Source organism: Cystoisospora suis (genome assembly GCF_002600585.1).
Source record: "Cystoisospora suis strain Wien I chromosome Unknown contig_309, whole genome shotgun sequence".
Classification (NCBI taxonomy): domain Eukaryota; phylum Apicomplexa; class Conoidasida; order Eucoccidiorida; family Sarcocystidae; genus Cystoisospora; species Cystoisospora suis.
The window spans coordinates 54394-67432 of NW_027153110.1; the positions used below are offsets into that span (position 1 = coordinate 54394).

The window sequence follows — 13039 nt, forward strand, 5'->3', positions numbered from 1 at the left end:
AGGACGTATCAACCCGCGGTTTAGCGGTGGAAACAGTCTTTCCACGATACGTAGATCAAGACAAGGGGCAGCCTGAGTGACGACAAGGCTACGCAAGTCGAGTATAGCTAGAAACGCACTCACCGACTCACCGCAGTTCGGACAGCGAGTGTCAACTTCTCCGCTAGTGGTGCTCTGTATCTCGTTGCCCTATTCGCTGGAAGCCCCGCAGCGTGTGTGCTCTTGATGTCCAAGCAGAGCCGACTACAAATGTAAACCATTTGGTTGCGCCCGGACGTTGGCACGCGATGAGGGGACCACCCGGTGCACGGGCCTCCGACAGAAACGGTACCTACTGCCGCCGGTGGCTTCAACAGAATAAGAATCTTGTCTCGACACCTGAACAGCAACCTCGCTTCGTACGAATAACATCTGTTCTTCCCAAGCGGACGCATGACCACACGACCGTTCCTCTTCTTGTCGTGTAGCTACCCGGGTCTCACACCCGTCGTCGTCACAAGCGGGCCTTGATTGAGCAATCCGGCCACAAACGAGGAATGCGGCCTGCGAGGCTCTCAGCTCAACGGAAAAAAAAGACTGCAAAGCTGAAACCTTATTCCCTTCCGCACTCACACAAACGACCCGCGTTTCAATTCGGCTGGCACTCGGATCGTTATTATGGAAGGGCTGCTAGAGGGTTGTGATCAAACCCACTACAGCTCCTGCCAGCCACTGCAGGGCACTACTCCAGCATCAAACCCGGAAGCACGGCACGAGCTTTGCGCTCTGATAAGTAGGCAGGAAGCTCCTCGCGTGTGACCCACGCGTAGTCGTTCACGGGGCTCGACTCGGGAATGTTGACATGTGCACCTCCAGGAACGTGGTGAGCGCGGTAGTAGAAGATCTGCGCGAAAGCAGAACCGCCTTGATTCTCATCGAAGGATAAAAGTGAAGAGTCATGGGCCATTAACGTTTGACAGTGTTTCGCTCCATCTCGTCGGTACCCACAATGCCCACCAAGTGCCTTACGAAGTAGCTGCTTCATGAAGCTGTCCCTAAAATGAAAAAGCCGCGTCGCTGTATATCTCCCGCACAATGCCCCCCGAGTGCCTTACGGAGTAGCTGCTTCATGAAGGAGTCCCGAAAACGAAAAAACCGCGTGGCTGTATATCTCCCGCACAACCGCTCTGGTGGTCGTGCCTGCGAGATCTGAAATCTGTCAAAGCACAGCTCGAAGTGAAAACGGGAGAACACTACGTCAAACACCAGACCTACCTTGCGGCCGAGGACGGGCGACTTAGGCTCTTTGTATGTACGCTTGTCGTAGTAGAAGGGACAGTAGCCAAGGTGGAAGGGAGAATACTCGGCCCCCAGCTGCTCTTTGCAGAGGCGGTGCAGCGTCTGAGAAGGCAAACGAGGTGGGATGGGTATCATCGCACCACGAAGGCAATGAAGAACGCTCTGCAAGACTGAAACTGACTATCTGAAACGGTCGCCTGTGAATAACCAGGGTGCTGGAGAAACTACAAAAACAAGGAGGCACGGACCGTACAGGACTGGCGTGCTCGGACGTTACTTTGATACACGAGGGTAGACGCAGCGTCACACACGGAACGCCTGGCGCGGCTCCTGGAGGTGCCGGCGGTTGGGGCGTGCTGTTACCCTCAAGACAGCGCAGCAACTAGGGATACAGCTTCGCTGCCCTACGAACAGCTGTGGTGTATTAGTGCGTCCAGGACGCAGACAAAAACACACTAAGACGCGGTGGTCCGCCCCTACACCGGCAACGGCGACGGAAAAGTCGCGTCGCAGGACTGCCAGAAGGGCGACGCTAGCCGACTTCCCGATGCTAGCCGACTTTCCGTGTCCCTCGTGTACCTTGGCCTGTGAAAAAACAAGTAGCTTGGGATGGACCTGAAAGCCGGTGTGCTTCTGGTGCCACCGCAGAAGTGGTTGAACTACCCTGACTTCTGTTCAGCAGCTTGACGGCGACGTGGACGACACACGGGCAAGACAGTGCTGCGCTGGCCAGGAACTAGAGGCTTGCTTTCCCGGACAGAATTGCTATTCAGGCCGGCCATACAAGAACGACACATACACACACAGAAATAAGAAAGACGTCCAGTATCATGGACTGGCAGGGTGCATTAAATGTACGCCTCCCTTAAGGCCGGCTACTGGAGTGCGTATCACGGCGGCTGAAGGCATATCCCCCAAGACCCGCCGCCACACGGCTCACCTTCGGAAAAAGACGGGCTCACTCGATTACCCGGAAATGCACTGCAATTCAACTGTTCTGGCGACTCACCCGGCGCATGGACTGGCCGTGGATCCTGTCAGCAAGAGGAAACTGCCAGGAGTTGCCGTACTTGACTATCAAATACAGCATCTTTCGAGGCTCGCGCTCAAGCGAACGAAGGCCCCCTTGGTGTCCTAACTTCTGTGTACCAACGGTGCTTGCGTCCTGCACGGTCAAAAAAAAGAGCGGGCCGGAAGTGGTGTATTTCACCGTGTTGCGAGAGTCAAAAAAGCCTATGATCTGAGGCGATCAGTAGAGTCACCCGGAGATAGCTGGACTATCTTCACACAGCTTGCGCGTTCTTACTGCTGAAGGAGAGCTGCTGTCGCTGGTACGGGCACATACTCTGTACACCCCCAACAGAAGTGTCACTGAGGAGACACCACCCGGTGCGGAAACAACCTGCATCGGCAGTGACGGACCCCGTGCAGACGGTTTCGTTCACGTGCGCGTTATCAGATGTATGAAAACAAGTGAATTCTAAACAAGGACAGGACTTCGCCACGGTGCAGAAACGTACTTGAGCTCAACATGCACATCTTTGCATTGGTTTAAGAAAACTTCAGAGCTGGTCGCGTGAGACTCACATCTGGCTCCGCTTCTCGCCGCTTGTCCTGTTTTAGCGCGCGTGTGCCAGAGAAGCCTTCCTGGCTAAGAAGAAGCTCCAGTTCAGAGACTTCGGCATCTCCAGTTTTGGAGATGAGTTCTTCTTTTTGTTTTTGAATTTGCTCAGTTTCAAAAAAGTGGAACGGGAACTTCATGAACGTGATTTCATCGGCAAGTTCCAAGCCATTCTTAGTCCTCGCTTCCCACTTGGCTTTGAACTGCCGCCAGTGGCTCTCGTACGGCGGCTCTTCGTACACCAAAGGTAGGCGATCAACGCACAGGGCGGCTTGAACCTTATAGCCCCCGTGGAGAGAGATCGGATACTCTGGAGGCGGATTACAAAAAAAGAGGGACAAGCGTCTGTCGGCCGGGGAGAGTCTCTGAAACGAGCCGCTTGCTGCATCTGTCGGCACTGCAGGCGACGAGCAAGCTCTGTCTACCCGTGAGATAGTCGCAAGCGACCGGCGGCAACTTGGCGCCGAAGATGTGCAGAGTGATGCACCGAGTCCTCCTGGTTGTCTCACCGACGGAGGACAAGCGAATGACAAGGGGCAGCGACTCGTTCGAGAAGCCAGAACAGGGCGTCGAGGGTGATGACTGGTCGTGGGTGGCGGGGCCGAAGAATAGTGCGACACTTGAAAAATTGACGCCTCCTGGCCGGCTGACGGAACGGGTGAGCAGGGGACGTACAAGCAGGTTCGTCGCTCTGTATGGGAGACAGCGTAGCGTGGTTTGCCAAGACGGCTGAAGCGTTTCCCTGGGCTCGGAGTCAGCCGACTGACTGAACTCGAGAAGACTTGGCGGGCGAGCGTCATGACGTTATACGGTACTACTCAACCGACAAGCGTAACAAGAAGGCCCTGCATCTACAGGAATAGAAGAAATTCCAAGTTCGTCTTCGCCTCGGCCTCCCTCCCGGCGGGTGCGTGAACCGGCTGAAAGGGGGACACGCCACGAAGCAGTCTAGTCGTGGAGTAGATCGCATATTCAGGCAGCATCGGGCTACACCGACCAAACCCAAGCAGAAAAGCGTCCCAACGGACACGTAACGTGCAAGCTGTCGCGTCCCCATCCGCTAGATCCACGCGCTGTCAAAATCGAGGCAGACCGTCAGGAGAATGGGGGCCGTACGCTCAGGCTCCAAGACCCGACCAAACATCTTGCTTCACTGGTTTTCCAGCCGCATGCACATGCACACTAAGCAGGCGCGCATGCAGATGCGACGCTACACCCGTTCCCGTTGTCCCTGTTTCTGGTCGTGGCCCTGCGCTCCTGTATCGAACAACAATGGAAATGACAATCTGTTGCCAGAGTGTACCTCTCCCGCACTCATCTGGCGGTGCGTGTCTTCCTGCTGTGAATTATGCAGGCACTATCGCACACAGCTGATGCAAACAGTGGGCACCGACAAACTGGGTGAGTTCGAAGAAGAAGACGCAACGTAAAACGTCGTTTTCCTGGGTGCAGTGGGAGGCGCTCGCTAGTCCGAAGGCATCAGAAACTTTACTCATTGGGTCGTGTGTGCCTTAACTGTGGGAGGCAGTTCAGGGAAACCTCTTGCTGGGATCTGAGATGGACCGGCTTCTCTTGCTTCGCCAGGAGAATGCGAGGTACCTTCTGACGGCGAAGCACCGACGCTACTTAGGCCGCGTGCTTATGGAAGGGCTGGACGTCTTCAAAAAACATGAGAACTCGGAGCGGGACGTCGTGCACCACGCCGTTGGTGGGGAGTTGTCCAGCTGCATCTCACAGCATGATCCCGAAGGTCTTCTCCATGATGGCATCCGAGTGTCCGCTGATGTGGAAACGTACTTGCTGAGCGGCATCTACTGGACTTTGGCGGCCATCTTCCTGCTCCAAGGCGTCGACGAGCATGTTAACCGTCCAGTATGTCTGGCCGAACTTCCCTTGCATTCTGGAGAGAAAGAGCAGCTTTTGCAAATTCTGAAGTGCTGCAAGAGGACGCAGCTGTGTGAGCAGCATTCCTTGAATTTACAGGGTCATCCCCCTTCTGGTTGTTGGACTGGCTTTGCTCCCCATCCGGCGGCTTTCTACGACGCCACTGTCCTGTCAACTCTTAGTGCACTTCAAATCCTCGTCTTAGTGGGAGATCTCGAATCCGAGATGCTCTCGCCAGGTTCCATTGCCGAGATCCGTCGTTTTGTCCAGCTCCTGCAAGATCCAGAGACGGGCGCGTTCGCCAACCGCATCTCGGTTGCGGGCACGGCAGAGGTAGATGTTCGCTTCGCGATGTGCAGCGTCACATCTCTCGCCCTTCTTGAAGAGCTCAACGCACGGGCTTCCTGTGTCCGGCAGCCTCTGCTCAGTTCAGGTGCTGTTGCTGCTGAAGTACCCACTTCAGTTTCATCGCCACTCCCCGGCTTGCACAGTTCACGGAACTGCGCAGATACCAGGCGAGGAGCCAGCTCCGTGTGGGATGCTCCCATCAGCGGCGCGGTCAGTTCGTTAATTGATGCAGAAAAGCTAGCTGCGTGGATCTTCAGCTGTCAGAATCCGGACGGTGGATTTGGGTGTGCTCCTGGATGTGAATCCCATGCGGGGACAACATTCTGCGCAGTTGCCTGTTTACAGCTTCTTGGGCTACTAGGAGAAATTTCACTCAGCGCAAAAGGTGCTCTACAACGGTACGTTTTCTGCAGCTCGTTGCTTTCAGGCACGTGAGGCCGCAAAATGTGTGACATCACAGAAGTTGCCCCTGTGGATCGTTCTGAGTGCAGGTGGCTAACCGGGCGCCAAGTGCGCGGGAGCGGGATGAACGGGCGTCCTGGAAAAGATCCAGACTCGTGCTACACTTGGTGGGTTCTCGCCACGGCCAGCATTTTAGGAGTGGACATTCACTCCATGTTTGATACGGCTGCGCTGGAAAAGTTCGTTCTCACTTGCCAGAATGAAGAGGGGGGGGGTATCTCGCGCGCTCCTGGAAAACCGCAGCGTGAGCCTAGCCCGTCGGCAACCGGTTTACTCAGAGGCACAGGGCAGGCGATAGTCGAGTCGGAACACGAGGAAGACAGTCAAGCCTACAAACCTCAAACCGCAGGCTGCCTGGCTCTCCTAGGAAAGGGCCGCTTGGAGGCACACAGTGAGTGCAAACGGGTTCCAGACCCTTTTCATACCTTCTTCGGCCTCGCCGGACTGTCTGTCCTATTGCATGCCGACGAACTTCAGTATACTCGCGAACGCCTTGCAAATGATGCGCCCGTACGCAGGGCAGTGAAACCTGTCAACCCGCTTTTCGGCCTGCCTGCTGACATGGTGCACAGCAGTGTACTTTAACGGCAAGCGCGCGGAGGCGGATTCATGGAGTGCGGCAGGTCTCCGTTGGGGCTGGAGACGCGACTACGTAGCAACTCAGCTCTCGGCTCTTGTGTAGCCCTCGCAACTGCGGGCCGACTGTCTGCACGGGATGGCTCCCGGAAAACGGTCTCAATAGGATGCCTTGTATCTTTCTTATGAGTGCACCAAGAAGACGATGATATCGATACATTCTTCGCGTATCAAATCATCGAGAAGGAAGAAGGAAAAGAAACCTGGGAGCGGCGGAAGCAGGGCCGAGTTGCGGATCAGCCTCTCGGCTGCATATTACTATGATTTCCTCTCCTATTCAGTCGGAAACAAAAAGTCACGGGGCGCAGCAGGCACATCACGACAGTCCGGACATGCTTCGAGGAGCTCAGCTGCGCCCTCACTGTCATCCATGGCAACAAAGACAACTAGGCTTCCCCTTTTCGCCGTCCGTCGTCGGCGTAACCAGGTGCTGTCGGTTAATGCTGCTTCGGTTTCAAATTGCTTGCGGAAATCAGTCCAAGCAGCACCGTCCAGCGCGCAGTTGCACAGGTGCCTGCACCAGCGAATAGCAATGTGGCCCTTAGAGTTCATCGGACCTCAACAGTTCAAACAAGCTGCCAAAGAGTCCAGGGTGCACTTCTCTCAGACAAGAAGAGCTTTTTTGCAACGGTCACTGTTATCGTAGTCTGTTCGGTTGAGAAGGGACAGGCGTATGTACACAGCGACGGCGGAGCGTACGCGCCGTTCTTTTATCAAGTTGTCAGCAAGATGCACATCAACACGCGACTCGGAACCCTCCAGCCTGTACAAACCTTCAGCCATGCAGACTCGTGCCGTTTGGTTGCAGCTTGGGCTGCTCTGTCTGCTATGCTTGGCGGCTAGCGCCGCAGATCCGGTGTCTGAAGAGGAGTACACTCCGCATCCAGAGGAAGAGGAACCGTCTCCCATTACAAGCGCAGACGTGCAGAGTGAACACGAGTAAGTCCCAATCCGAACTCCACACACTGCATAGACAGGCCGACATCCACGATTTTAGGGATGCAATGAGCCGCCTGAGCGACGCTATAAAAGCCAGCCACGCTGAGCATCTTGAACAGAAAAGCGCTGAGACTGCGGAGGCCCTCGGTAGGTTACTGTTCAAGTCGTGCTGACGCAAGTTACCGGATTGGCGACCACTTTTGCAGCGGCAGCTGTCGCACGGCCAGGCGACACTAGTGATGCCGAGCGGTTGAACCGAATCAGTAAGTAGCAGGCTGCTCATGAGATGCTCGCCAGCTCCATCGCCGTGTGTCGCTGACTCCAGAGGATTTTCATCGGAGAGCTGCGGAAGCAGTAAGCTGATCCCGTGACTAAAGAGAATGCAAGGTAGGCGAGACCGGGCGTCTCAGAATGCGAGAGCTGAAGAGCTCCACGCTAAGCTGCGTGATGAGATCCGAAGGTACGCGTGCTCGCCCCACAGTCACTTGAACTGTTAACGCTCTTCTCGGGGCAGGCACGAAAAAGCGGGGAAAGACGAGATCGCCCGTAGAGATTCCGAACTCGCCACTATCCAGGCAGAACACGATCAAGTAAAGTGGCACCGCCTGCCTCACTCCGATGTGCCTCCACTCCGTACCTTTCAGACTGCCGCTGAACTGAAAACACTTGAGGTACGCAACCCCCTGAACGACCGCCTGCCAGGAGCATGCCACGCTCAAACCACACGCAGACTGAGGCCGAGAAGGCGACGCAAGTGCTTGAAGTGAGATATCTTACTCTTGTTTTACCTGCCAGCGCTGAATCATTTGGCTGTAGGAGCTTCGCTTCCAAGCACTGCTTGCAAGAAAGTTCAGAAGAGCATCAGGCTTACTGGAGGTATAGACGTCGGAGGGAGACGTTGAGGGTATGGCAGACCGCTGTTCCCGAGAGTCTCGGGCGTCTACTTCTTTTTCCTCCGCAAAACGGGCGCACCATTCTTGATCACTTGGTTCAAGCGATTCATACGCTCGGATCCCTTGTAACCCTCAGCCGGGAAAACGGAAGGTTGAACGGGAATGCTAATAAGTACGGGCGCCGACAAACGTCCTCGAGATCTGGGTGGTTCGAATACTTGCAACAAACTCCACTTTCCTCCACGGTGCACAGCCCTCTTCCATGGCGTATGGCGAGCCGCTAGTACCGTCGACGTGTGTAACTGACAAAATGAAAATTGCAGGAGTTCTTAGCTGCCTGCTCAGTCCCGCCAAGTCACCAGTACAACCTACGTGAGGCGGACCGGACCTCTCTAGTCGGCGGTCGCTGCATAGCACGACACGAGGCAACACGCAAATCACCTGCCGCTCGTCACAAGGAGCCATTAGCAGCCGGCGACTACCACTTCAAAGCACCGAACGGCCAGTTGCGCGACGGCGCGCCACAGCCGTCACAATGTACACTCCGGGACTGCCGCCCGCCTTACATGCCCGGAGTAGCGTAAACGGATGGTAGTACGGGGTTCAGCCGAGATCTTCGAATAATCTCCTCACTACAGCATCTGCCTTTGACTGGTCGTACAAAGCTTTGGCTGAGAACGAGTGAAGGCACAAAGCAAAAGTCTTAGGTGCAAGGGTCATGTACGTGCACGGGTCACTCGCCGGCCAGACGCATTCCAGAACGCGCTACCCCGGCAGCGTTTTTGGTGCTGGTTATTCGGTGTGCTGTCGAGATGGCTGTAGAACGCAAGAGACGTGTGGCGAGCTAGCCCAGCGGGAGCGTGCAGTAGCTTCGTGCTACTGGAGTGGTCGACACGGCAAGGTGCTGCCGCTCCGCTGGGGAGGCGGCGATGAGAACGCGTCTCTTCCCGGTTTGACTGGAAGCTGCTGCAGAGAGAGGAGAACACGAGGTCTTCTCTCCAAGAGAGAAGAACATAAGCTACTTCTTGCGGGCGACTTCGCTGATTGTTGGCCTTGTTCTGCTTTAGTAAACGAAGCGTTAGGTGTTCTCGCAGCTGTTGCGGGTCAAGAGTGGATCGGGGTTGCTGGCGATCGTGCTGGGCGTGGCGGAGCCCAGGCCAACCCGCTGTTGGAACAGAGTCGTTTTTAACCGTGTTAGGGTTTAGGGTTAGGGACCCTGTGTGCAATTGTCTCGCCGCAACCCGTTGCAGTGCCGCAGCTCGCTCGGGGAAACAGAAACTTCCTTCCTGGGGTACTTAAGTTGGAGGCGGATTTGCGTGGGCAACGCCTGTATCGGGAAGCAATATTGAGCCTCGGTGACAGAGCCACAATCTAGCGTCCCACCATAGCCGCACTGTCGGCGCCGCCCATTGTTGTCTCGCCCCTGCAGGTGACCTTGACAGGACGAGCCGGACCGTCACACGCCTCGACTCCGAAGAATCCGAGAATGTGGCCGCCAAGAAGGCAACCGTAAGAGGTGCAGTAAGTTATCAGGTAGAACATGCATCGAGAGGAAGCATCTCTACGTTGTCCAAAATTTAGGGACTTACTCACAAAATCCCACCTCCGCTGAACCTACTCGCCTGACTACTGGATGCCGGCTTCCACTGCGCATAGCCTCAAGAGTGGTATCGCGAGCCTGCCTTGGTATTCCAAGGGCCGTCTGCATCCTATACGGTCTGGCGGAAGATGCGAAGTCAACCAGTGGTGCGCGCTCTCGAATGGAACTGCATGTGGTGTGTGAACCCTCTAATCGTCTTGTGGTGGCTTGTCAGCATGCCTGCGCATGCAGCTGGGAACAGACACCATCCTGGCCTTCTTTCAACCCTGGGCGATATTTCTCTACAGGAACATGTCAGGCTTGCTGACAGTCGAACGAACGATAATCCCCCCTGAACATTTCGACTGCCGTAGATTACCTAGCTGGTGGCACATCTGTTACTGACGGTGCAACAAGGCTCGGCCCTGGTTCACTGATGTTCGCGCCCCTTCACGCGTAACCGTCACTTCAACCGCGCATCAGGCTGCGAGTGCCTGCGAAAATCCCTCAGTCTTCAGTCGTCTTTTTTCCCACCGCCCGCAGCCGATGTTCCCCAATCTGGCTGTTACTACAGAAAGAACCGGGATGGCTGGGATATCTTTTTTGGCTGTCTAGACAACGGAACGAGGTCACTGGCGTGTACATGTCGTCTACATCATGGTGGTAGCCTGCGTCTGTTTCGTTGGTAAACAGGTGAGCCTTCAGCGGCCCTGTCGTGTGGAAAGTGTATTTCACGCTGCCGTTCTAGAGCTTGTGTAAAAACACCATGTCGCCTCCTGGAAAGAACCCAGACTCGTGCTACACGTGGTGGGTTCTCTCCACGGCCACCATTTTAGGAGTGGACATTCACCCCATGTTTGATACTGCTGCGCTGGAAAAGTTCGTTCTCACTTGCCAGAATGAAGAGGGGGGGGTACCTCGCGCTCTCCAGGAAAACCGAACGGTCAGTCTCCGAAGCAGGCGCGATCCTCAAACAGAAAGAGGTTGCAGGTCGTAACTGCCTTAGATGGTAGAAGCAGTTGTAGTACACGAGGGCCTTCGTAACTGCAGAGGTCATAGTGAGCGAGTGGTACGTGCCTCTGTCGTCTTTTCCGTATGTGCTTACGGGGCACGTGTCTGCTCTTTGTGAATTCAGAACGAGCCCCTCTCGTTACAAGTATTTGGGTCCGACGACGAGTTGTCTATGCAGTTCGCCGCCTATGCGGCCTTGGACATCGTCGAGGAAAAAAGTGAGGTCCCAGTTACTGCTGTTCTTTTCCCATCTCTCTCGTTATCGCCCATTCGGGGTAGCGCCGTAGTGGGTTCCGGCGTACGTGCCCTCTCACCTGGTCAAGTTTCCGCACCGACACACGCGAAAACTATCCAAGAAGGGCCCTTTCTGTTTCTGGAGGCTCTGGTCTCTCTGGATTTATCTCAACGCTAACACTTCGCGCGACGAGAGTTTCGCAGTCCTTTGACTGGAGACCAGGCCGGCCCGCGGCAGCGTTACCGTTCCTGTTTTTCGGCTGTGGCATCAGCTCTGATCCGTGCTGAAGTGTTTCGCGGATGCCAATTCGGTTAGCGGATTCCTTGCAGCTGACACACCGTGCAGTTATGTCAAGGAAAGAAGCACGATCTGGGCCAAGTGCTTTTTTACGTCGCTTGCTTGTTGTGTGACGAGTAAAGGGAGGACAGACGCGCATTTCTTCTTTATTCGGTGATTGGAACCGGGTTACGTCTTTGCTTCACAGAGGTGCTGTAGCCGCTTTCATATAAGGTGGCTTGAGTACAACGGGTGCAAAAAGCCGTGGTCGCAGTGCAGTCTCTATTCACGTGTGCTTGGCTGTGTTTTGCTTTGTTTGCAGTTCAAAACCAGCAGTCTCCCTCGGCACCTTATGGCCCACCCACTGCACCCGCCTCAACGTTGCCACCTTCTTCAGGAGACTGTTACCTGGGAGTCATCTGCCCGGCGCTATGCCTAAGCCGGGATTATCTCTTTTATGCCTACGTGTGTACAACAGGAATCAAGATTCTGGTTGCCATTGAGCAGAGGAACCACTATCATCAACACGACGTCCGCAATGTGAGCTAGAAAAGTTTTCGGACTGCGACCTTGCCGGGATAACGTTCAGCCGACTGAGAGTATGCGTTTTTGCTTTTTGTTGGGCAGCTAACTGCAGACCCACTTCCTTTTGCGCACACGAAGCAGCTTATCTAGCGGTCTCGCTCTGCCCGAAATCGTCGCTTGGAGGTGGCCGCCCGAGCTAGCTGCCGGGCACCTTTCTAGTAAGGACAGAGTGAAGGGGCGTCAGGTGACACACTCCAAGCTGTTTTTAACTTTTCGTAAGTGTCTTCCAATGTGCGCTGTGCCCCTGCTTGCAGTTGTTTCGACGGCTGCACCGTTTATACGCGGACACAATCTGCAACCCTTTTCTTTTGGACACGATCGAGACACCTAAATTCCTCAGTGAGCTTGGTGAGACACAGGATTCCAAGCTACACCACAGAGCCGCCCGTCCCACCTTTACGAGTACCGCTTATGCATTGTCTTTTGCGATTTGCTTCGACGCTGAGGTGCACCGCTGTCTGTAATGTATCGAAGGCCCGGGACGTAAACCCGATATGAGTGAACTCGCCGAACATGCGTCTCAAACCTTGCAGACCGCTAAGGTGGGCCAAGCTCGTCTGCTGAGCCCCGTGCCAGTTCGGATAAGGAACCGCGTTCAGTTCTCTTCTGTCTATTGTTCTCTGAGGATCGAGCTGGTTCGTATGGGCCACTGTGTTCGCAGATGCGATTGTGAGCTTTTACGGCAAAAAGCTAAGTGGCCAGTAATTCGGCCGTTTCTGGCGTCGTTGGGTTGCTGCCCTGCGGCCAATTCAAGGACGTGAATGATCGGGGTCAGTCGGCCCTTCGGAGGCATTGTGTACGAAGCAAACTCCATTTCGCGATCACTACAGGCGTAAGCCGCGAATGCTTTCAGCCCCTGTCTGTATGCTCTCACATGTAGCATGATTGCCTCATCCGGCGACTCGACCTTTAGCGCAGCCGTCGTGCTGGCTGGACAAGAACATTTCGGCTGCACTGAGTACGACGTGTCCAGTGTGGACCAGCCTATGCATGTGCTGTGGTTACTAGCTGTTTTGACGAAAACATTGTACACCCGCCACGACGAAGTGAGACTGTATTCGCGTTTGCGCTTCGATGTGTCCGGTTTCGTGTCAAGGAAACCGGCGCACTTTGCCTGCTGGGACAGCTAGCCTCGGTCGTCGGCGACCTAACGGCCACCCCAAAGTCTGATGTTGCGAGATTGCCGCGAGTATCACCGGCATGCCGACAACACGCACCCGGGCGCGTGGAGCCAGGGCAATCGCCGAACACGAGAAAAGCTAAGTAGTCGCCAGGCGGTGCTGTGTGAGGAA

At 55.2% G+C, this 13039-nt stretch overlaps 3 protein-coding genes across 3 annotated transcripts; 2 read left to right on the forward strand and 1 right to left on the reverse strand.

Annotated features, from left to right (window-relative positions):
• Positions 1 to 370: 370 nt before the first annotated feature.
• CSUI_000815 (ribosomal protein l46) lies at positions 371 to 3994 on the reverse strand. Its single transcript, XM_068061022.1, has 4 exons — positions 2866 to 3994; positions 2288 to 2443; positions 1255 to 1380; positions 371 to 883 (listed from the first exon to the last, which is right to left on the reverse strand). Exons 1-4 carry the CDS (start codon positions 3697 to 3699, stop codon positions 722 to 724), a joined length of 1278 nt encoding a protein of 425 aa, XP_067927001.1. The 5' UTR covers positions 3700 to 3994; the 3' UTR covers positions 371 to 721.
• Positions 3995 to 4172: 178 nt separating this feature from the next.
• CSUI_000816 (prenyltransferase and squalene oxidase repeat-containing protein) lies at positions 4173 to 6213 on the forward strand. Its single transcript, XM_068061023.1, has 3 exons — positions 4173 to 4300; positions 4428 to 5529; positions 5623 to 6213. The coding sequence occupies exons 1-3, from the start codon at positions 4273 to 4275 to the stop codon at positions 6176 to 6178; spliced, it is 1686 nt and encodes a 561-aa protein (XP_067927002.1). The 5' UTR covers positions 4173 to 4272; the 3' UTR covers positions 6179 to 6213.
• Positions 6214 to 9925: 3712 nt separating this feature from the next.
• On the forward strand, positions 9926 to 12714 carry CSUI_000817 (n-terminal region protein). The gene is made up of 5 exons (XM_068061024.1): positions 9926 to 10333; positions 10776 to 10869; positions 11485 to 11702; positions 12002 to 12095; positions 12409 to 12714. The coding sequence occupies exons 1-5, from the start codon at positions 10298 to 10300 to the stop codon at positions 12450 to 12452; spliced, it is 486 nt and encodes a 161-aa protein (XP_067927003.1). The 5' UTR covers positions 9926 to 10297; the 3' UTR covers positions 12453 to 12714.
• Positions 12715 to 13039: the final 325 nt, after the last annotated feature.

Bases quoted from the DNA above. Each gene is read 5' to 3' on its own strand.
- CSUI_000817 (XM_068061024.1), top strand. From the start codon at position 10,298: ATGGTGGTAGCCTGCGTCTGTTTCGTTGGTAAACAG. The intron at 10,334-10,775 runs GTGAGCCTTCAG...TTGTGAATTCAG, and splicing joins TCTGTTTCGTTGGTAAACAG to AACGAGCCCCTCTCGTTACA. The intron at 11,703-12,001 runs GTGAGCTAGAAA...CCCTGCTTGCAG, and splicing joins ATCAACACGACGTCCGCAAT to TTGTTTCGACGGCTGCACCG.
- CSUI_000816 (XM_068061023.1), top strand. From the start codon at position 4,273: ATGCAAACAGTGGGCACCGACAAACTGG. The intron at 4,301-4,427 runs GTGAGTTCGAAG...TGTGGGAGGCAG, and splicing joins AGTGGGCACCGACAAACTGG to TTCAGGGAAACCTCTTGCTG. The intron at 5,530-5,622 runs GTACGTTTTCTG...TTCTGAGTGCAG, and splicing joins GCAAAAGGTGCTCTACAACG to GTGGCTAACCGGGCGCCAAG.
- CSUI_000815 (XM_068061022.1), bottom strand. From the start codon at position 3,699: ATGACGCTCGCCCGCCAAGTCTTCTCGAGTTCAGTCAGTCGGCTGACT. The intron at 2,444-2,865 runs GTGAGTCTCACG...TTGACCGTGCAG, and splicing joins GGCGAGAAGCGGAGCCAGAT to GACGCAAGCACCGTTGGTAC. The intron at 884-1,254 runs GTAGGTCTGGTG...GCTTTCGCGCAG, and splicing joins CGCCCGTCCTCGGCCGCAAG to ATCTTCTACTACCGCGCTCA.